Source organism: Phyllostomus hastatus, unplaced genomic scaffold (assembly GCF_019186645.2).
Source record: "Phyllostomus hastatus isolate PE091 unplaced genomic scaffold, TTU_PhHast_1.1 phas_contig_90, whole genome shotgun sequence".
Classification (NCBI taxonomy): Eukaryota; Metazoa; Chordata; class Mammalia; order Chiroptera; family Phyllostomidae; genus Phyllostomus; species Phyllostomus hastatus.
The window spans coordinates 220445-245070 of NW_025333984.1; the positions used below are offsets into that span (position 1 = coordinate 220445).

At 37.0% G+C, this 24626-nt stretch overlaps 1 protein-coding gene across 3 annotated transcripts in view; it reads left to right on the forward strand.

The window, feature by feature from the left end:
- Positions 1-24626, forward strand: part of PABIR2 (PABIR family member 2) — a 302302-nt gene that overhangs the window by 9083 nt on the left and 268593 nt on the right. For 2 of the 3 annotated variants that reach the window (XM_045852270.1, XM_045852269.1), the window contains 3 exons: positions 472-533; positions 3694-3790; positions 12059-13884. In XM_045852270.1, coding sequence (XP_045708226.1) covers positions 472-533; positions 3694-3790; positions 12059-12128 — 229 coding nt within the window. In that variant the 3' untranslated portion in view covers positions 12129-13884. Of the gene's footprint in view, positions 1-471; positions 534-3693; positions 3791-12058; positions 13885-24626 lie in introns of those variants that run through there. The other variant, XM_045852267.1, reaches the window with a different exon arrangement.

Consider the following 24626-nt stretch of genomic DNA (forward strand, 5'->3'; position numbering starts at 1 on the left):
TTTCTATTTTTAAAAAGATTTTATTTATTTATTTTTAAAGAGGGGGGAAGAGAGGGAGAAAGAGAAGGAGAGAAACATCAATGTGTGGTTGCCCCTCATGCACCCCCAACTGGGGAGCTGGCCCATAATCCAGGCATGTGCCCTGACTAGAAATTGAACCAGCAACCCTTTGGTTTGCAGCCCGCACTCAATCCACTGAGCTACACCAGCCAGGGTGGTTTCTATTTTTAAAAGAAACTATTGTGGATATTTTGTGTTGTAGAATGATTTTAAAAGATAACTTAAAACACCAGATTGCCATATGCCAGGTTAGATCATGTACTGGTGTTTGAGTTACTCAACCTACAACACAGGCATTTTCTATTTCTCCCTCTATGAATGTCAATTTTTTTGACTTAGTTGTTGGGCTGTAATGTTTATCTTGCATCTTAGAAGTACTTACACTTCATCCAGTTTATTTATTCTTTGCAGCAGGAGTCAGAGTCCAGTCAAGTGCATTAGGCCCAGTGCTCTTGGTCCTCTTAAGAGAAAAGGTAAGTGTCACATTTCTGATATGAAACCTAGTTAAACTTAAATTACATATTAGAACTTTTGTCTGAAATTAGTTTCAAGGCTGGGCTCCTTTTTTCTAAAGAAATATGCAGTAGGTTGGTGGGGTGGGGGAAGGTGGTGGAAAATGCAGATAACCATACTTGAACAACAGTAAAAATAAAAATATGCAATACTTTCCCCGTATATGGGAAAATGCAGATAACCATACTTGAACAACAGTAAAAATAAAAATATGCAATACTCTTCCCCATATATGCTTTACTAAGTCTAACTTTTGTAAATTAGTTATTTTGATACTGTCTATAGTTTTATATTTCATAACAGAATCTTATTCATATATTCATATTACCAATATATATTCCAAAATTTTTGCCTCTCAGTGATCTGAATATAAAAGGTACAAATTGATACATTGCAGAAATGTATGCTTATGTCACAGCAAATAGGTCTATAAACAAGCTGTATTCTCAGATATAATCCACCACCAAGTTATACCTTGGCAACGGCAAAGAGAGAATTATTGCCTCATATTCAGGCCTTTAGGGTTTTTCCTGTAATTGGGGTGCTCTCTTAATTACCTTATTTTGAACCACTGAGCACTAAACTAAAATGATCTCACTCAATGTTAGTTTTAGATGCTTATGGGACCCTGATGGAGTCTATTAAAAAAAAGGCAAAGAAATTTAACACAGTTTTAGTCATTATTAACAGGGATATGATCACATGATTGCAAGGGTTGGATGTCATTTTAAACAAGAGTTTTAGCAGCAATTTAATAAAACAATTTGGTAAGTGGTTTCTTTGTGCAGATTACCTTCAAGGCCAGTAAACATATCAATTCTCCTCATGGTAAGTAAATGATACTTACCAGCTTTGGTGAAAATTTTCCAGTTAGAGCATCACACACAGATTCAAAAAGTGCTATATTTCAGACAACTTAAAATTAAAGAGGGTAATGTTCTGAAAAATAGAGCCTGATACAGGGACAATATTTGTGCTAGTGAATAAAATTTATTTTATAAATGAATAGTTTTTTTTCCTTAATTCTTTAAGGAATTATTTACAATCCAAAGAATCTTCTCAGGAGTTATTATGTGAAAATAACATGTAGAAATTAAAGCTATTGTTGTTGTTGTTATTAATTTTAAATTTGTTGTGGGAAATTGATGGAGTTAGTATGGTTGTTTAGTTTCAAAGCTATTCCAAAATAAACCAGCAGATGGAGGAATTCTTTGCTAAAAAGGGCTCAAGTGTTTTTGCTAAAGAGGTGTTGAAAGCCAGGCGGCAGCTTTTAAAAACTGCATATTAAAGTATGGAAAAAGCGCCCTGGTCTGGTAACTCAGTTGGTTAGAGCATCCCACCTTACGCCAAGGTCCTTGGTAAGGGCACACACAAGAATCAAACAATGGATGCATAAATAAGTGGAACAACAAATTGATGTTTCTCTCTTTCTCTCTTTTCCTTCTCTTTCTCTAAAACCAATAAATAAATGTAAACAAGGTATGGAAAAAGCAAATAAAAATACAACCTTTCTTCCATTTTAGTAATAATCAGAATAGCTCCAGAGGAAGGATAATATGAATTAATTGATACATATGAGATTTGAATATTGTATTTGTTTTTGCTTGCTCTTTTTCTTAAAAGAATCTTGCACAGGTTTAAGTTTATAGTTACCAATTTTCTACTGGAGCATAGATAGACCCATGATTTAAATTTTTCATACTATTCCATTTTAAAGCTGAGATAAAAAGCTTCAAAACCAAATTTATGTGCATGTTTTATTTATTTATTTATTTGTTTATTTATTTATTTTTAGAGACAGGAAGGGAAGGAGAAAGAAAGGGAAAGAAACATCAGTGTGTGGTTGTGTCTCATATACCCCTTACTGGGGACCTGGCCTGCAACCCAGGCATGTGCCCTGACTGGGAATTGAACCAGGCACCCCTTGCTTTATAGGCTGGCACTCAACATACCAGCTAGGGCTATATGCATGTTTTAAATCATAGCTTATTTGGAAAGGGGCTTTTTCTGCATAACTTAGGGTCGTTAGTGTTTGCACTCCTAGTGGCAAAATGTTAAACAGTACTCCTTTGATGCAAAGTTTTTCTGTTACTAGTTGTGAGAAAATCTGTAGGATTGAGGTAGCCAGTACAATACCATTTTTGTGAATTAATAATTGCTTTCGGATACAAGTGTGCTTTTGAACTTACACAGTCATGCATCTCTTAACAATGGAGGTATTTTCTGAGAAATGCAGCATCCGGCGATTTCATCACTGTATGAACAACTCAGAGTGCACTGACATGAAACTAGGTGGTGTAGCCTATTATATACCTAGGCCATATGGTGCAGCCTATTGCTCCTAGTGTACAATCCTGTACTGCATGTTACTCTGAAAAACAGCATGAGATCAAATCAAGCACAAGGGGAAATGATGCAATCAAGACACATGGTAAACACGAGATGTATAAGGCTGCCACTGGTATAACACAACATACTGTTTTATGGCAAACATTTTTTGTAAGTACAAAGAAGATACTCTAAAATAATGATAAACATTATTGTATACAAATACATAAAACAGTAACAATCATTTTCAAGTTTTATGTACTGTACATAATTGTGTGTGCTATACTTTTATACAACTAGCAGTATAGTAGGTTTGTTTATACCAGCATGGGGGATTAAGAAGTACAAATTGGTAGGTAGAATAGACAGGAGGCTGTTAAGAACAGTATAGGAGATGGAGAAGCCAAAGAACTTGTATGTATGACCCATGGACATAAGGTAAAGTAGGGCTAGCCAGAGAGAATGGGCATACTGGATGGAGGGGAGCAAAGGGGGAAAAATGGGAACAACTGTAATAGCATAATCAATAAAGTATATTTAAAAAAGGAATATGACTGTACCTGTAGTGTGATACATTTAATAAATGATAAGGTGTTTTTCTTTTTAGGGCTGCTGACTTTTTGGTTAAGGTTATGAGGAAGTATATTTCTTGTATGTTAAACACATAGAAAAAATATCTTTCAAGTAACAGCTTCAAGAAGTATGCTGAGCTTTGTTTAAATAATGATCAGCCTATTTTAGCATTGAGCCTGTATAATTGTTTTACAGTGGCATTATCTCTTTTTGTTTTAGGTGAAATGGAGACCGAAAGCCAGCCCAAGAGGCTCTTCCAAGGCACTACTCATATGCTGTCTCCAGAGACTGCACAATTGTCTGATCTCAGTTCATGGTAAAAAATGAAATAAAATCAAAAGCATATTAGGGTATAATCTATTTAAAAAGAGCCACATCAAAAGTATATTGGGATCATTTAAAATGTATTCAGCTTTTTATCCATGCTCCATAGAGGGGAAATCTAGAGGTGTAGATAATGTGGAAAAGCAGATCATTTAAAAGTCATGAGTACTTTTTTGGAAGCGTGTATCTTCTTGGCACCTTCACCTTCATCCCTAGCTCCTGTTGTTAAGTCATCCTCTTTCAGTAGGTGCTAATGGTGTGGAGAAGTGTCAGTACCTGGATGGTGTGAGCGTTTCTGGGTTGCTCTGGGTAATGGTCCACTGATTGTAGCTGTTCTACCTGCATTTTGTATTATATCCTTTTGTCTTAGGACAGAATGCCAGTATTCTCTTCAGCATGGCATTTTCTAAATAGCATTATCTGTTGTTATAAAATATTTTTCAAGGTTTGGGGTATTTCATCCCAATGCTGACTAAAGTTTCATTTTTATAGTAGCACGTCCTGATACCTATGGCCCACTCACATATTTTTTAGCCTTACTCATTCTAGTTTAGATGTCTAACTTAAGGCCCTTTAATGTTTTTGTGCTAAAATTAACTCATTTTCCTGTACCTGAAGTTGAGCCCTTGGATACTGATGGACTTATTGGAAGGAAAGGGAAGGAATAGTAGCAGTAGCCAGGTAATAATTTGAAATTTTTAAGTACATTCTAATCAACACACAATACATAATCTTATTCTAGACATGATTGTGTATTGCCTTTCAGAACTTTCTGTTCCACAAAGTTTATGGCTGAGAATCTTTTATAAAGAGCCCACAAGGGAATTCAATGTAAAAGAATGGTGTTCTTTAAAGATTTGTGTAAGCCAGTTACAAGGTATAAGGATCAAGAATTCCTTTTTTTCCAAACCACTTACTCCATGTTTTATAGAAGATAATCTGTACTAGGCAAGAAGGGGCTGGAAAGAAGTATTCCAAGTCATGAAAGGCAAGGACCTACATTCCAGATTACTCTATCCAGCAAAGCTTTCATTTAGGATGGAAGGGCAAATAAAGTGCTTCTCAGATAAGGTCAAGGTAAAGGAGTTCATCATCACCAAGCCCTTATTTTATGAAATGTTTAAGGGACTTATCTAAGAAAAATAAGATAAAAACATGTACAGTAAAATGACAGCAAACTCACAATTATTAACAACCACACCTAAAACAAAAACAAAAAGAAACTAAGCAAACAACTGGAACAGAAACAGAACCACAGAAATGGAGATCACATGGAGGGTTAGCAACAGGGGAGTGGGAGGGGGAGAGTGGGGGGAAAGGTACAGAGAATAAGTAGCCTAGATGGTAGGTAGAAAATAAGGGGAGGGCAAGAATAGTATGGGAAATGTAGAAGCTAAAGAACTTGTGACACAATGGACATGAACTAAAGGGGGGAATGTGGGTGGGAGAGGGTGTGCAGGGTGGAGGGGAGTGATGGGTAATGGGACAACTGTAATAGCATAATCAATAAAATATATTTTTTAAAAAAGATAACCTGTACTTCTAGTTGACCAAGAAGTCAGATTATTCTCATTTATTAGACTCATTGATCAGTACTGTTCTAACCTTGGAATAGATACCTTTTAGATTGTTCTAGCTACTTTCAGCGCCACAATTTTTCTTCTCTCTCACCTCTGTCTGCCCTTGGTAGCTCAGTGTGCTAATTTTGGTACAGAGTGCCTTTCCAGGTGTGTACATGATCACAAAGAGAAAACCTCTAAAGTTTCTCAAGATGACTAGTGGATAAAACTCTATACTTAGTGGAATCTGCATATCACTTTTATGGTACAGTGTGTTTTAATATAGGCACATGACATTATAAATAGATTTGCTTACCCAGTTACTAACCAAGTAACCAAGTTAGGTAAAAGATATGAAAGCTTTTCACCAAGCTAAAAAACATTAGATAGGGTGAGGGGATTTATTAAAAAAATTGTCATAGGCTTGCTGTGCAGGATGCCATCAAACAGGTTCATGCAAATAAAGAAGAAAGGAAAAACAAGATATGGTATTTACCAAGCCCTCTCCCCTTATCCAGCCATTTATTCCTCCAGACAGCACAACCTAAGCTGTAGACAATGGTGACTGTTATGAGGTTTCTATTTCTCTTGCTACTCCCATTCTCCAAAGACCTGTAACTGGCTATGAGAGCCCTGGGAACATGGACATTGGTGATGAAGGGCACTTTTGATCCATAAACACAAAAAGCATTCCCTCACACTGGAAAGATTTGCTTCATTCACGGCCCCTCATAGAACACTAACAAGCCAACATATGGCACAAATAATATGTTAAAAACAAATATATTACTCAAAATTCACAAAACTAAGTATCAAAAATATTTAGGTAATTAAAATTTTAAGTGATGTTTTAGTGAGTTTGTAGCATCTGGAGTCCCAAGGATATTAAAACTTAAGTTTGCACTAAGATTTTTGGGATACCTTGTATACTAATAATTGTAGACATTGATGTCTACAACTAAGAGATTTCAAATATGAGCTATTCCCGATATATAAAAATGGGATCCTGCCCTTGTAAAAGCTTTTTTCTGTCTCTTTAATGTATTTTCATTGATCAGACATCCATATTCTTAGAAATGGGGACAAAGACAGGAAGTAGCTGTGTTCTGGTTTTTATTGTCAAAGGTAGCCATCTACTTGATAACAAAACTAAGGAAGCAATCTTTATACCTTTTAGGGAGTAGAAAAAGTATCAGATCATTAGTAAATGATCATTTAAATTGTTATAGTTCATTCCTTGTACTACTCTGCAAAGAAAAGAGGGGTTTTAACACTTTAAATTAAAATTTATATACTAGATAATAGCCTTTAAAATCTGACATCTTTGAAGTATAAATTAAGTGTGAAGTTTCAGTTCGGACCCATTTAGAATCGCTGTCCAGTATGCCAACTGCTGCCCAAAGAAATAGTAAGCCTGTTCTGAATATTATATTTTTTTACGAACTGAAAATTCTGAAACCTCTGCCGATCATATCTGGGGAACAATGTCACCACAAGGGAAGAATTTTGTCACTCTCCATTTAGTCTTCATGAACATCAAGAGTTTGATCACAGCTTGAAAGTACACCTTTGCATGGTGCTTTGATTCTTTTGATTCATAGCATTTCATGGTATGCTCCTTATTCTTTTGGGAATAAGATTATCTTATTAGAGGCCCTGGGAATTTTCAGGGCCTCTAGCCATGTAGTGAAGATTAAGTGGCAGTCTGTTTTGCCTACAGAAAAGGAAAAAGTCTTCTGTGATTTTTTTCGCCCATTGCATCAGTGTTAACATGACTGCTAATTTAGCCTTTATAGTTTTATGTTAACATTATAATTAGATTAATCTTAGTGATTTTAACATTATTTTTAATATATGTGTCATGGCAAGAAAATTTCATAGTGAATATGTGACATACAAAGAATAAGATTTAATCATGATTTATTTAATAATAGAAATGTATGTATACACTTTGAAAATATTTATGTGAGCAGTTTAGACATCTGTGCAGATGCTTTTAAACTCTTATCCCCAAGGTGACTGTGGAAATGATCATATTTACATGTGTGATCTTAAAACATAAAAGTTATATGGGAAGATAATATTGGTCCTTCTTAAGGTAAAATAGAGACCAGAGAACATGCCCTATGGGCCAGTTTAACTCACATCAAGGGATAAGGGACGCCCCATAGTCTTACCTTATACCAAGATCTCCTGGCTTTATAGGGCTGTGACTAATTTTTAGTGCATTTACCTGTCTGCCATTAACCTGATAGAACCCAGTTTGTTGAATAGACAAGGTAAAGTGGCTCAACTGGATGGGGTGAGAATATGAATGACACTGGACATCCTGGTTTTGTTGTTTGAATGTTTTAATGATTCTGTTATAATCTTACCCTTAGTTTTATTTGTTTGTTTGTTTGTTTTTAAACAGAAGGCACTACTTTAACAGTCATAAGTATTTTTGGTTGAGTGGTTCAGATATTGCCTCAATATGTACATTCAGTGACTGGAAAGAAACAGTTCACTTTTTTCCTTTTTTTCAGTTTTTTTTTAACTTTATTGTTTAGACTATTTCAGTTGTCCACACTTTTTCTCCCTTTGCTGACCTCTACCAAGCCCCACCCTCTCTCCTCCCACAGTCCATCCCCTATTGTTGTCCGTGTCCATGAGTCATGCATAAATGTTCTCCTATGTTCAGTTTGAATTGTGTAGGTCCTTTGCTTTCCTGCCACTGTCTGGCTTTTGGCCATTAGTCTAAGGTTCATTAACATCTCCATCAGAGCTTAAGCTAGGAAGGAAAGAAGAGAGAAACTCAAATTGGACCATATTTTGTTGCTTTTAGAAACCATCGTAGAATGTTTAATAGTGGACACCGTGAAAATCACTTTTGTTTATTGATCTGTGGATTAAAATATGTAAGTCTTGCTTTATGCAGATCTACTAACAGTGGGTAATTTGTGACTTGTGGTCCGTGCTTCCAGACCATGGGTAGTAGTGCCAGATTAATTAGAACAAAAAGTAGATTTTAGTTTAGTGAAAATATCTGGTTAAATGTTTACTAAGTTCAGAATATGAATTGTACTGGTGACTAAATGTAAGTATGCTATTTCTCTGTTAATGAACAAAATTTTATATATGTTTATATTTAATAATAGAGAAGAAATTCTTGAAAAGATATGAAATGAAATGTCCAGATTTATTTTTTTCTTGGTAACTTCCCCATTAGCTTGTTTCTCTTAAAGTAATCAGCAGTGTTAAATGACAGATTTCTCTGCATGAGTCATGTTCTGTGTGTTTTTAAGTTAAATTTATTGGGGTGACGTTTGTTAATAAAATTATATAGGTTTCAAGTGTACAGTTCTATAATACATCATCTGTATACTACATTGTGTGTTCACCACCCTCATGCTGTGTCTTTGAATGAATACAAGATTCACCTAAGCAAGCAGGTCTTGTTACAAATGGAATATTTTAACCCAGGGCTCACCGTAAGTTTGGTGGTTGGAATAATAAAATCTTTATTTATATTCAGATTATCTTCTTGGTGGCCAAATTTTAATCCAAACCCATTTCTTCCTGCCAGCTAGCACAGAGCATGTCCTTCGGCTGCCCAGCCAATATGTGTTTTAGCAAAGTAAATTCATTTTAATATTAGTCTAAGCCAAATGCTTCAGGAGGAAAAAACATCACATATGTTTTGATTTTCCAATGTCTCAGATTATCTGTGCAACTTTCTTTCAGTAGTTTGAATAATTCATATTTTAGACCCATTTTGCCTTTTGGTTCAAAAAATATCTGAGCCAGCTAAATTATCCAAACTTCTTTCTTAAAAGTGGCTTATTAATGATGCACTTGAAAGCAGTGAGCATAGAGTAGGAGTACTGTGGAACATACTGTTTCCATTTTTATTTTTGCTTTTCCGAAGCCTCTTTGTATTCTGTCTCCACCTAAAAACAATTCAGTGGCAATAGAAAGAAATGACATTTTGAAGAAAAAAGAAGAGTAGAAGAAGCGGGTGGGGGGGAGTTGTATTTCATTGAGGGTGGTATAGGGCCCATAAACTTCCAAATGTACCACAGGTTGCATAACTCTGGAAATCTGTTAACTTAGAAATTCATAAAAATGATAATATTAAAGACTCACAATACTTAGCCTTAGAGCACATTAGATTAGGATGGGCATTTGCAAAGGAGCTAGTGACTAGACTTAAACTTAGAACCTATGTTTCCTGATTCATAATTGCTTCTCCAATTTTACATTTTATTTCTTTTTCAAAAATAAAAGGCATGTCTGTGTAAATCCTAAAACTGCCTGACCACCTCTCCAGCTTTGTTTCTCGTCATGTTCTTACTGTCTGTACTACAGCCACACTGGCCTGCTTTTGGCTTCTAGAACTACCCTTGCTTCCTCCCAAACCTTATCTACTTCATGCCTACTCATCTTTCAGATGACAGCTCAAATACCGCTTTTAAGGAGCCTTGTTCTTCCCTGTTCCTCCAAAGTAGATAAGGTCACCCATGTTGTATACTTTCAGAGCCCCTTGTATCTTTCCTTTATTGCTTTGATCACAGATTATAATTATATGTTTATTAGCATAATTATTTCAGTGTATGTGTCCTGAACTCCTGTAAATTTGATGGGGGCAGGGACCATGTTCATCTTATACACTATTGTTTTTCTAATATCTAGCATACTTCCTTTACTTGGCAGGAAATCAATAGTATTAGAATAAATGAATGAGTGAATTTGGGCCAAATATAGAGCATAGAGCTAATACGTGTGATTGATGGGAATCAAAGTCAGAAAGGTGTCCTGATGCCAAATTGTGAAGGCTCTTGGTTGTGAGTGGTGAAGTATAAAGGCAGATTTATGCGGCAAACCAGATTGGTTGTTGGGAGCCACGAGAGGTTGGGCTGAATTGGTAAGGTATTCCTGTGCTGGGCTATAGAGGCTCTTGATGCCCAGGCCAGGAGTTTTAGTGGAAGGGTAGGAGCAGAAGCCCATTGTTAGGATTAAAGAGGTGAGTGGACTGTGGGGGTATTGGGTCTGTGGATATAAAAAGCATTCCTTTTAGAAGCTTAACTGGGTAGTCATAGAAGGAATCAAAGAAAATAGTCTTTTAGAGATGGTAGGGAGACTTTTGGGTTATGAAAGCAAGAGGAAAGGAAGTGGTGTAAGAAGTTCATAAAATGAGAAGAATATAAATGGCAAATAATGAAGGAAATTAGAAAAACATGTTAGAATCAAAAGCCTTTTGGGAGTGGAGAAGTGGTAAAATCTAGAGCAATTGAAATACTTTGTTCTGGAATAGAAGGACCATGAAGCAATGGACTTGATAGACTACTTCGTAGAATTCAGGGTAGCTACCTCAATGAGTAACCATTCCGTTTACTGTATAAGGCTGATGGGAAGGTAAGAAGATAAATAGAAGGATAGAAATGTCTTGAGCTGAAGGTAAGGGAACTACCTCACGAAAACCATGATCTGTCAAGAAGACTGTTTATTATATATTGGACATTCTGGTACCTCCGAGAGAACACTAAAATTATACAGAACCCTGAGTGTTTTACTTTCCATTGGCATGACTTTGTGCTTTTGCAGGTATCTGAATCTAGTACATGATGTAGTTCATTGCTATTGCTTTTATACTTTTTATTATTTACAAACGCTTTACTGACTTGTGAATTCTTGAAACTCGTTGCATGTTATGTTTACTTTTACCCTAATAGATGCATCCTGCTTATAATTCTTTTCACTTTGTCCTCAGTTCAGATATTTTGGATGACAGTAGTAGTGGCAGTAGCAACCGTGGCTTATCCTCAGACTCACTGGCTAAAGGCAGCACAACTGCAGAGTCTCCAGTAGCATGCTCCAATTCATGCCCTCTGCTCATCTTGGTGGATGATCTCTCACCCAAGTGATTCATCTATTTCTGATTCAGTGTTTTAACTGCTGTTTCCTACATAAAGCATTCAGTGAGGAATGCAGAGAACTTTGATCCATGATGAGGATTAAAGTATCACCATTCTTTTTTTTGTTTGTTTGGCATCTCTCTTCTCTAAAGTTCAATTTTACAAATACAGTGACCTTACTTGTGTCTCTTTTTGCTGATCATATTTTGGATCTAGTGCCTAAACCTCAAATACTCATTTTTAATTGCATAGAGTTATGTATATATAAATACAAATATATACATATTTCTCAGTGCTTCAAAGAGCCCCCATTTTAGAGTCTATATGTTTAAGGAAATCCCTGATAGGTATTTTTGAGAATGGTTCCTTTTTGCAGCAGTAGTATGACAGCTAAAGTTGATCAGAAATTCTCTTGCTTGAGAGATATTTTTTTGTCCTCTGTTGACTACATAGTTTCAAATCTCTGTATTTCACAGTAGATGAATTGGTTTTGATTATATTATTTTTTTATTTTTCTGCATCAGCTTAAACTACATTATTTTGTTTCCCTTTCCTGTTTCAGCTGCTTACTTGCCATTTCTTACAGAGCAGAAAAAGCACGTAGTTGCTTTTGTTACTACCCATATCGCTTCTTTGCTGTTGGAATGTATGATATGAGGATTGATTTTAGTGCGGAGAATATAAATGTACTTACAGGACACCTGGAGTAGTCGCCACAGGTTCTTATGACTTAGCTACCATAGTTGATATTTTTCTCCCCAAATCTCTTACCCTAAGGAATATATAAAATATTGTTAATGTTTCTAGGTGGTGTTGTCAAGGAGAAGAAATTCCTGCTTTGACCAGATGTGTGGAGCATCTACAAATGAATGAATAATGTTATTTACACACAAACCACTGTCTAGAAAAGCATATGCGAAGCTTGACAGCTTGTTTTGCATGGTATTAGGAGGCCTGAGGTGCCTTGAGATGCAGTGCTGTGCTATAAACATGTATATCATAAGGTAGAGTAGGAAAAGGGTCCTTATGTGACTGGTTGCCACATACGGTCTCGATTGCTGCTTTTTTTCTGATTGTTGTTTTGTCATTGGATTCATTGGTTTTCTCATGTGGTGAGTGATGCTGCTGACTTTTGGTTGTCGTGTTGCCGCTGGAATCAGAGTTCAGTTCTTGTGCATGCTGTCTTATAGCAAGGGCAGCTTAATATCTATGAGGAAGCTTTCAGGAGCCAAAAAAGAAACCAATGTTATTGTGAGTTCAGCTTTTAAGAAGGTATTTGAGCTGTGAACATTCTACATGATAATAAGTATGAGGTACCAGAAGTTAATATTTAAAGAGAAAATCCTGGGCTAAGCTATTTAAAAATGAGTGTAGTCTTTTGTTGTGTTATTTATTATTTAAAGCTGTGTAAAAATGTCTGTCATGATAGATTTCTCTTAATGTTCAGATATCGTGGGTGGAATGTCTGTATTCAATATGTAAATTTGCCCGCTAGGATCATAGTATTCCAGTTTTGAATGTATGTGAGAAATGAAGACTACTGCACTTGTGTCTTTTGGAGACAAAGATCCTTAACTCTTAAAGGAAGATGTTGCATTTGCCAGTACTCACAAACTAGTAATACTGTATGGCTTGAAGGAAAACGTATTCTCCTTGAATTGTAAGAGAGCATCACTTACCTAGCCATAAGTAGTTCTGTAATAACATCAAGTGTATTGTTTATTTTAAATTGTAATGACCACCATAGTGCCCATTAAAGTCTTAATTTTTCATATTGCCTTCAGCTGTGCAAAGGCCATAATCCTTCAAACCTAACATAAATGGGTATATTATGAAGATCGTTCCCTAGTATGCCAGTTTACTACACTTGACCTTAGTTAAAAAGCCAAGAAGTGATCCTAGTATGCCATTTTAAAGGGACATTATTTTGATGGTATTTAGAGGATTTATTCTGTTTGTGAAAGAACCATGTTGAGATGTTTCTACCTATATCATACAGAGAGATGGTTTTATATTATAGGATACTTATCCACCTTCGTTCTATTGTCTTTTTGCCTTAAAGGGACACTTTTGGCCATTTTTGGCTGTGATTTAGAACTCTTAAGAAATAACCTTTGGAAAGTGATATTTATTTTTGAACTTCAGTGGTGGGGTAGAATTAGGGCAGGAAAATGAAATTGTTCCAATGATATGAGAACTAGCAAGCAAGATGGTTCACTTTACTGTTTAAACCAAGGTTTGTATTTATTGTTTAAATGGACTAGAAAGTTAAGTTTGTGCAGGCATTGTTTTGAGATAAATGAAAGATAGAGATGCTGATCTTCAGATGAGCTTGATTGACAGTACCCCTTTATTTTTATATAAAGTTTAATATTTAAAAGCAATCATTGGTATAAATTAAAATTCTCTTTCTATTCTATATTATATCATATTTCAGACTGATATTTGAAAATAAGTACATGAGATGATATGCTAAGAAAATCCTATAGATAATGCTCTTTTTGCTGAACTGATTTATATAAACACTGTATTTCAAGATAACTGCTTTTGGAATAATAGGAAGTTTTGTGAAATGCTGACTTTGTGTATATCTTACAATACAAATTTAATAAAGTGTGTATACACGCATAAAATTCTGTGAAATTTTCAATGTGTATTTCTTTTGTTCTTTTTAATAATGATTTTCTGCCTCTATTGCCCAGTATTGCATTCTCTGTGTTTAACTGAAGTCAAGTTTTGAATGAAAAGGTATCAGGGACACAGAAGAACTAATAGCTATATTGAAGTTTGGGCTGTTTCCCAAAACAAAGAGAAACCTCTCCCCATAATCTGTCAAATCTTCAAAAGCATTTTGTAGAATTTTACAATTTAGACATGTGGTCTTCCCAAGACCACATGTATTTACTTGTTTGTTTTTTATATAGTCATATAACTAAATTGTTTTTAGAACTAGATGGAGGGGTAGATAGGCAAAAAATATAAGCCTTTTATATATGACTTAGGTTACAAAAACTCGAATTTCTTTTCAGAAGGGTATGGGGGGATAAATGGTGACAGAAGAAAACTTGACTTGGGGTGATGAACAGAATACAACGTACAGGTGATGTGCTGTAGAATTGTGTGCACCTGAAACCTGCATAATTTTGTTAACCAGTGCCACCCCAATAAATTAAATAAAAAGGAAATGAACATAAAAATATATATGAACTATTTTATTTCATACTTACAGAAAAATTGTTTAAATAGCCCAAAGAACTCCCACATATCCTTCACCCAGGTTTCCCAATTGTGGTCATTTAAGCACATTTGCTTCATTATTCCCTGTCTCTCATATATATGTGTATTTTTTGTATATGTGTGTATATACATATATATACACACACCCATTTTTCTAAACCATCTAAGCTGCAGACATGATATACCCCATTATCTTTAAATGTGTCAGTGAAATTTTTCTCAAGACCTGGACATTCTACTTAACTACATTACAACTATTAAAATTAGGAAATTAACTTTGATACCATTTAATCAACAGACACCATTCAAATTTTGCCTATGGTCCCAATAATGATCTTTTAGTAAAAGGAAAAAAAAATATTTTATCTGGTCCAGGTTTCAAGCCATTATTATATGTTACGCTTAATCATTATATGTCTGTAGTTTGTGCTTTTTCTCAATCTGGAAGTCCCCTAGTCTTTCTTTGTCTTTTGTGACCTTCATATTTCTGAAAAGTGCTGGCCAGTTATTTTGAAAAAATGTCTTTAAATTTAGCTTTCACTGTGTTTCCTAGTTATTAAATTCAGGTTTTCATTTTGGGCAGAAGTACCACATAAGTGATGCTGTGTTTTCAGTGTATCATTGCAGGAAGCACATGGAGTCACTGTCCTATTGCTGGTTATGGTAACCTAGATTCTTTGGTTAAACTGGTGTCATGTTATTCCACTGAACAGTTAGTGTTTTCCCTTTGAAATTAAGGAAATATTTTGTGTGGAGGTACTTTGAAAATATATAAAGATTCTGTTCCTTCATCAAACTTTCACACAGTATTATTAGTATCCACTGATCCTTCTTCCCTCATGGTATTATGGATACCTAATGGTGATTCTAATTCTATCATTTCTATTACATTTATTAATTGGCATTCTACTATAAGGAAAAAATTCCTGTCTCTGTCATTAATATCAGTGTGGACTCATGTACTCCTCCCTATTTTAGTCAATGGGTTTTAATCCATTACCATGATTATTTTGATATTCACCTATCAGATGTGGACAGTGAGAGCCCCTCCAAACCAGCTTCTGTGTTCTGTTGAGATGTCCCTATAATTTTTTGAGCAGAGTTTTACTTTCTGGCATAAGGTGTCCCAGATTCATACATTCCTTGCCCCAACCTTAGGATCAGTCATGTCTTTAAGGAGCCCTGATTCCTTTTAATGAAGAATGATATTTCAAAATCAAGGTATAGGCTAAGCACTAGGTATAATCATTGCCTCTAGGCATCATGGTTTAAAGGCCTTCTAAGCACAGATGTACAGACTCTACATATTTATATCTGTTCATCTACTTAATCATGAGTTCAAACTCATACCTCCAATTCCAGTTCAACAGCACAGAGTTCATTCCAGCATCTACCCTGTCCAGATTTATAATCCCATTCTCAGATAATGGAAAACCTGGTTCCCTTTATCCTCCAAATAATTGCTCATTTCTCCTGTATGTAACCAATTTCCAGCTCTGCCACCCTGGCTGCCTCGTTAGCCCACCCATCTTTTTGGCTTCGACCCTCATGCCCCTCCAACCCCACCAGCCCTGGCTGCCTCTATGAATGGAAAGAAAAGACGATCTAAATATTAAAGTTTTAAATATCCCTGGCTTATAATACCTCTGAGCTCTTTCTTTGTGTTCAACTATTCACAGCTCAGGGGTTTCTTTTCCTTTTTTTGGGGGGGGGACATTTTTTTTTTTTACATTCAGTATTACTTTGTATTAGTTTCAGGTGTACAACACAGTGGTCAGGCAATCATACTTAACAAAGCGCCCACCCCCAATATTTCCAGTATCCAGCTGGCAGTACCATCCATAGGTATTACAACATTATCAACTACATTCCCTATGCTGTACTTTACAAGGGATTTCTTATATTTATCAATTTAACAAATATTTATTGAGCCCTGTGCTGGGAACTAAGTGCAGATTAAGTTCATGCCTTCAAGAAGATCAGCCTGGTGGAAGAAACTGAAGTACACTGACCATTAGAAGCACAGATTTGAGCGTGCTGGGTGAGCACAAAGGGAAAACACCCAATATGGATTCTGTTGTACTTCTGGAATGGTTCCCAGAAGAGGTAGCAGAAGCTGAATCTTGAAGAACAAACATGGTGGAGGCGGGAGTCAGGCAGAGTAAATAGGCAACAGGCAAGAACAGACCAAGGTGCTATCACAGAAATACAGTAATTTGACAATTATGAGAAGTGAGGCTGTGTTAACTAATGTTACCTCAAATTAAAACAAAAATGAGTCTAGAGAAACAGGCTACTTCTAGTCTTTTAGGATTTGAGAGTGTTAGCTTATGTAGGTGGAAGTCTCTATGCCTATGTGTATAGGCATGAGCAGGGAGATTGTATGAAGAAGAGGGTTAAGGACAAAATTTGGACAAGCATCAATATTTAAAAGGAGGTTGAAGGAAAGATGGGGAGGCAAGTAAGTTGAAAAACAAACAAAGCAGCTATCTGTATCAATGAAGCTAAGGAGGGAGTTGTCTCCAGGGTCAGAAGATGAGGACTGAAAACTTCCTATTGGATCTGCTAATTAGGAGGTCCCCCAGAGACTTTCACATATATACTTTTGGTGAAGTGTAAGGAGTAAAAGTCAGATTGCAGAGGCTAAAGTAAATGAGGGGTTACTATCTCTTTAGTCTAACCAATCTGGTGATTACACTGAGGTCTGAGGTGAAAGCCCAAGCTAGTAAAGCAGTTCTTTGTCTGAATCTGTCCTTCAAGCATTTATCTTCCCTTGGGACCTATGGGGTGGGGGTAGGAGGATAACTGTGGCTGTTCAAGAATTCTAGGAGGATTTGTTATCCAAAGCTACAGTCAGAATGTAATCCTCAGAGAAAAGGTTCTAGTTTGGGTCACTGACACCTGACTACTTTGGACAAAAGGTATCTATATCCAAAATTTTTAACTTCTTCTTTCCTTTCCCAGCCCTTGTTCATTACATGCAAAATTATTCCCATTTTCTCCTCTATCCTCAGCAGCTAGCACTGTATCTGAAACATAATAGTTGCAGCACAATTTAAAATAGCCAAGTGCTACCCATCAGTAAATGAGTGGATCAAAAAACTATGGTTCATTTACACAATGGAACACTATGCAGCAGAAAGAAAGAAGGAGCTCCTACCCTTTGTAACAGCATGGATGGAACTGGGAAGCATTATACTAAGTGAAATAAGCCAGGTGGTGAGGGACAAATACCATATGATCTCACCTTTAACTGGAACCTAATCAACAAAACAAACAAGCAAGTAAAATATAACAAGAGACATTGAAATTAAGAACAAACTGACAGTAACCAGAGGGGAGGTGGGAGGGGATAATGGAGGCAGTGAAGGGGGAAAGGGTTTTCAGGAACAACTATAAAGGACACATGGGCAAAACCAAGGGGGGTGGAATCAGGGGAGGGAGGTGGGGATGGCTGGGGTGGGGAAGGAGTGGTGGGGAGTAAATGCAGACAACTGTACTTGAACAACAATAAAATAATTAAAAAAATAAAAGTATTTACATAAAAAAATAGTTGCTCGATAAAGTTGTGTTGAATAACTTCACTCTCTAACCAATAGAGGGAGCTGAAGGAATATCACAAGGAAGTGTTAACCTATAGATTCTAGAAGGAGCTGGAAGAAAGCTACAAGCACTCTACCTCCTAAGAGGAAGCATCAAGCTTCTTGTCTTCCACACATGAGGAAACTTGCATAAGGAGTCTTTCTACCTCTAGGTAATATTTTTAATATATACCTAATATGTACCTTCTGTTTGTGGTATGTGATACCAATTTTCCATTTATGAAAGTGATATGAAATTTTCTGTTAGAACAAATTTAGGAAATAACATTTTTAAATACATATATTAAAAATAAGTATAACAAAGAAAAAGTGAGTTTATTTAAAAAACATCTTAAGTAAATAATATGAGTGACAGATATCTAGATATGGCCAAAGTCTTCAAAGTAAAATATAAATCAGAACTCAGATCCAGAAAAGTATTGGGTCACAGTGGTGTTAGGAACTGTCTGTTGAATCTGTTGAGTGCTCTTTTGGGGTGCATCTTTGGATTCTGTCTTTTTTTCTTCTGTGAAGTATGATAACAAATCTGGTAATTCTTTAGCTTCTGAGAAGACATCCCCACCTTGAAGGTTAAGGGCAGAACCTGTCAGGGATGCAGGGGAAAAGGGTCTTAAAGAGCACTTGAGCACTAGTTTGTGAGGCCCTGGTTTGTTCGGAACTGATGGTTTTCCTGGGGACTTTTAGTGTTAAAACAAGGAAAGTCCCAGGCAAACTGGGACCAATTTGTCACCCTTAAAGTTTTCTTGCCTCTTCAGGTATAGTTTTTCTTCAGTTTGTGTTTTGTTACCTTTTTTTTTTTTTTATCTAGAGAAGTGGTTAGAGCTCCAAAGCTAAGGTCAGAATGTAGCCCTCAGAGAAAGAAGCTACTGAGGCCTGCCTATTTTGGACTAAAGGAATTTTTAGCCTAACCAATCTGGTGACTACACTGAGGTGTGAGGTGAAAGCCCAAGCTAGTAAAGTAGTTCTTTGTCTGAATCTGTCCTTCAAGCATTTGTCTCCCCCCAGGACCTATGGGGTGGGGGTAGGAGGATGAGAACGGTGGCTGTTGTATGTGGTAGTTCAAGAATTCTAGGATTTATTATCCTGACTGTGTATATTCCCTCCTTAAAGACAAAACTAACATCGCATAGCAGTGTTTAAAATTATTTTCTCTTTTATTAAATGTTTTTCTTCATTATCTTTCTTCATTTTATGTTATGTAGAAAAAAGCTCATAAAGTTCAAACCTTATAGAAGTATGCAAAGTTATTAAATTCCCTGTATAGCCTTCATATTTATAATAGATACATATGCCTAGTTTAACACTTTTTATTGAATTGTAACATACACACAAAAAAAGTGTATAGTTTACGGAATTATCACAAACCGATGTTTTAGGAATGATCTGAAATGTTGTATGTGACCTGGGTGATGGTTACATGGGTTTATTCTGTTTCTGATCATTAATAGTGGGTAAGTGGCTGGAAGTGGGCACTAAGGAGTGCTTCAGAAGTTCTGGAATGTTCTGTGTTCATCTGGGTAATAGTTTATGGGTTTGTTTTTAGCAACTGTATAGTATTCCCTTGTATGAATATTTCATAATATATTTAAGTAATCCTTAACTTGAACTGATGGCCATTTAGGTTATTTATAATGCATTAGTATATATAAGTAATAGCATATATTTATCTTTGCTTCTGTAAGTATTTCTGCAGAAGAGTCTTAGAAGTGATAAATGCTGTGTCAGAGTATGTGCATTTTATTCATTAGTATCCTTTTGAAGGGTTAATATAAGTTCTCTGTAAAAAAAGTTCAAACAGTAAAAAGGGTATATAAGAAAAAGTCAGGGGGGGGAGTTCAAGATGGCAGGGAGTAGGTGAAAGCTACACTCACCTCCTCCCAAAACTGAACTGGAATTACAACTAAATTATAGAAAAATTAACCTGAATAACCAACTGAAGACTATCTCAACAGAAGTCTTATGACCAAGGATTTATAGAAGAAGCCACATTGAGACTGGTGGGAAGGCTGGAGATGCAAAAAGGACTAGCCCTGCTCCCACGGGCAGTGGCTGAAGTTCCAGAGGGATATCTCAGCTGCAAAGATTTCAAATAAGAAGCAAGAAACATGGGATCTCAAGCAAAAGCTTGGCTCCCCAGGCCAGAACATCAGAGCCTGGAGGAGGTGACCACATGACATCCGGCTGTGAAAAGCAGCAGGTTTTCTCTCACCAGGGAGAGACAGGAGTCTGCTAGAAACTCAGATACTTTGTTAAAGGGCCAACACACAAAATCTTTTTCACAGCCACTCACCCTGGGCTCCAGTGGAGGGAGGACAGAGTAGACTAGAGTTTTGTGAGGAGATACTGAGGTTTGTGGCTCTGGGGAGAGAGCTGAGGGGACAACCTTAAGGACCCCTGCGCTGAGGCACTGCACACACTATCTTTCTCTAGTGGAGCATGACCTTCCATATGGTATCAGCGTGGGGGGGAGAAATTGCTCCACTTCTGATCTTGACCACCCACTCTGCCAAGCTTCTACCCTCATAAGAAGTCAGTAGCCTGGGCTGGGGCGTCAGTGACTGAGTTGTGGGTTTAGGGGAGGGGCGCCATATCCCCCACTTTCTGGTGAACCTGATTGGTGCCTCCTCCTCATGGTAGATCTGCTAGCCCATTCACCAAGCTCCTGGTGGCCCCACCCTCCTGACTATTGGTGGCTCCACCCTGCTCAGGTCTAGGCAGAAATTGGGACACTCTGAGTTGTGTGGTCCTGAAGTGGGGACCATACCTCCAATCTTCTCCCAAAACTGACCAGCACCTCAACTCCCACTGGCCCCTCCCTGCTGAGATTGGGCTCCCGGTAGAATCTTGGACAGACTGAGTTGTGTGGCTCTAGGACAGGGGAAATTTTTCCCTCACACACTCGACTGGTGTGGAGTCTTCCCTTCACATGGCCAAATATTCGTCTGTTTAGGTCTGATAAACTCTGCTGACATCATCACTCTGACAACTTCCTGAGACCCTGCCCTACTACAAAGTGTTTGAGCACCCGATGGTGGGCAGCTAGATTTGGTATACCCTGGTACATTTGCTGAGTGATCTCACACCCAGCACTGGCACCAAGATTGAACCAGTATAGATCTAGAGAACATTTTCCACCCCTACCTGGTGACTCACCGAGAACCTATTGCATGCCACTTGGGTACCACCAGAGGCTCTTTCAGTGACTGAGCCTAACAGGCAGAGGTAGGTGAAGGCAGACCTTGGGGCTCTTAGGGGTGTTTGCTTATCTGCCACTGGGTTCAGTGCTGGTAAAAGTGAGCCTTGGTGCAAAGCTTGATCCTTCCCACACACACCCAGGCCCAGCAGAGGCAGCCACAAACTGCGGGTCACTTCGTAGCTCCAAACATGTTGCCCGGGTCAAGTCACAGAGTGTCTGACATTGACTGCACCAGAGACCCTCCCAAGAAGCCCCAGAACCAGCACATCCAGGTTCCAGCTTCTGACAACAGAGCAGGATCCAATTAGCTTCACAAACAATAAACCAAAGAGAGGTCTTGGCAAGCACAAGACTGTGCTTAGGGAAATTCTGCTCTGAGTGGTCAGCACCTGCACAGCAGCTCATACATTGTGGTCAGGGTCAATCTTCACAGTCAGCCAGCCTATCAACACCACACATGAATGGACCAACAGCAATTAAGTTTCAATTGCAATGGGAGGACCCACATAAGCCACACAGGGGACATCCCTGGAGTACCCAGTTAAAGAGATCAAAGAGACTGTGCCACAGGGTCTGATAAGACACCTACTCTGTAAAGCTACCCCACACAAAGACTGGGAGTCAGAGCAGATATATGTAAAATGTAGAAAGAAACACAAAGAGGCAGCCCAAATGGGGAGACAATGAAATATACCCTAATTGAAGGAACAGGAGAAATCTCTAGAAAAAGAGCTGAATGAAATGGAGGCAAGCAATTTACCAGCTATAGAGTTCAAAACAATGGTTATAAGAATGCTCAAGGAACATAATGGAAGAATCAATGAAATCAATGGGAACTTAACCAAAGACATAGAAAACATAAAAAAGAACATATAAACCATAAAAAAAGAACCAGTCAGAGATAAAGAATATAATATCTGAAAGGAAGAATACACTGGAAGGAATGAACAGTAGGTTGGATGAAGCAGAAGATGGAATCAGTGATTTAGAAGACAAGTTAGAAGAAAACACCCAATCAGAACAGCAAGCAGGGTGGTGATGGAGAGAATTAAAAGAAATGAAGATAGTTTGAGAAACTTTTGAGATAACATGAAACATTAACAACATCCACATCATAGGGGTACTAGAAGGAGAAGAGAGGAAACAAGGGATCCAGAATCTATTTGAAGAAATAATGAAGGAAAACTTCCCTAACCTGGTGAAGAAAAAAGATACACAAGTCCAGGAATCACAGAGTCCCAAAGAAGATGAACCCAAAGAGGCCCACACCAAGACACGTCATAATTAAAATGGTAAAAGTAAAAGATAAATAATCTTCAAAGCACAAGAGAAAGATAGTTACCTACAAGGGAGCTCCCATTAGGCAGTTAGCAGATTTCTAAACAGAAATATTTCAGGCCAGAAGGGATTGGCATGAAATATTCCAAGTAATAACAAGCAAGAGCCTACAACTAAGACTACTTTACCCAGTAAGGCTATAATTTAAATTTGAAGGAGAAATAAAGAGATTCCCAAACAAGAAAAAGCTAAAAGAGTTTATTATCACAAAACCAGTATTACAAGAAATGTTAAAGGATGTCCTTGAAGAAAAAAAGAAGAAAAGAAGGGTAACATAGTTATAAAGAATAAAATGGCAATAAATATGTACCTTTCAGTAATCAAAAAACACAGGGTAGCTGGATGGATAAGAAAACAAGACCCACAGATATGCTACTATAAGAGACCTATCTCAAGAGAAAATAAATATACACACAAACTAAAAGTAAAAGGATGGAAAAAGATATTTCATGTAAATAGAAATTTAAAAAAGCTGAGGTAGCAATGAAGAATTGAAAATGAAAACAAACTGGAAAAGTTGAGTAAAAGGGATTTCACTCATTCCTTCATTTATTGGAATATACTCACGTTTCAAAATCAAAAGTTACAAAAAAGTAGATAGTAAAATGTCTCCCTTTCATCTTCATTCCCCAACTTCTTTCCTCAATTTTTTGTTTTCAGTTTTTGTGCATCCTAAAGGAGATGCATATGTTTGTGCAGCAATTTTGTTTTGTTTTCAGTTTTTGTGCATCCTAAAGGAGAAAGTTTTCATATGAAAGCAAGTGCACTTACATATTATTTTTTCCAAAATTTTACACAAACTAGCATTTTTGCATGCATTATAATTGGGTAATTTCCTCCTCAGTGCCCTAAAACCTTAGTGACTTTAAACAATAATCATTCATTTCTTTATCCTGATGAGTTTGTGGAAAAGCTGGACGGTTCTACTATTCAAGGCCAGGCTCAGCTGCTTTCAGCTGATCAGTCTGAGTCTACTGGGGATTGGCTGGTCTATAATGGCCTCAACTGGGATTATTTGGCTCTATGCCAAAGTGTCTTTCATCTGGCAGCTTTTTCTCATTTTGGTGTCAGGGTTTCAGAAGAACAAAAGCACGCAACATCTCTGGGAGCTTAGGTTTGGACCTGGCACACCATAATTTCTGTTATGTTCCATTGACCAAAGCAAGTCACAAGGTTATCCTAGATTCAAGGGATGTGAGTAGCTGCAAAGTCACATTGCAAGGGGTGTGGGATTAGGGAAGGGAAGAGGTAGGGTCATTTATTCCTTCAAACACAACGCTATAGGAATTGTTCTGTACCTTACCTCTTTTCCCCTAACATTGTATCTTGGAGATGATTTCATGTTAGGTCTCAAAGAGCTTCTTCAGCTTTTTAACTATTTTATTTTGCTAGTTCCTTGTTGAAGGAAATTTTTATTGCTCCCAGCCTTTTGCTATCATCTAACAATACTGCAATGAATAACATTGATCATATGTCAGATAAATTCCTAGAAGTGGACTGCTGGTTCAAAGGGTTTGGTATATTTGTAATTTTGATAGATGTTTCCAAATTTAACTAAAACATTTCAACTTTTTCCCTGGCCAGTGTGGCTCAGTTGGTTGGAGCATCACCCTGTACACCAAAAGGTTAGGGGTTTGATTCTGGTCAGGGCACATAGTTAAGTTGTGGGTTTAATCCCCGGTCAGGGTCCATGCTGTCTTTAGTTCCCTCTCCCATCTTCTGTTTCAATTCTTACTGAGTTTCCACAGCAAAATCTTTCTTCTAATTTTTCTCCCCTAATTTTCATCTTATGTCCATTCATTAACTAAAGTAAAACATGAAACATAACCCATAAGTATAAACAAAAATAAGAAAATCTGCAAGTTTGAAAGAGCAATTAGATGTTACTATCTAAAGTGCTTGAAAAGATCCCACTTTCTTATCTTTCTGTAAGTTATTTTCTCATGTACCAAAACACAAAAACTGAAACTGAAAAGTAATTTATTGTTAAAATTATTTCAAC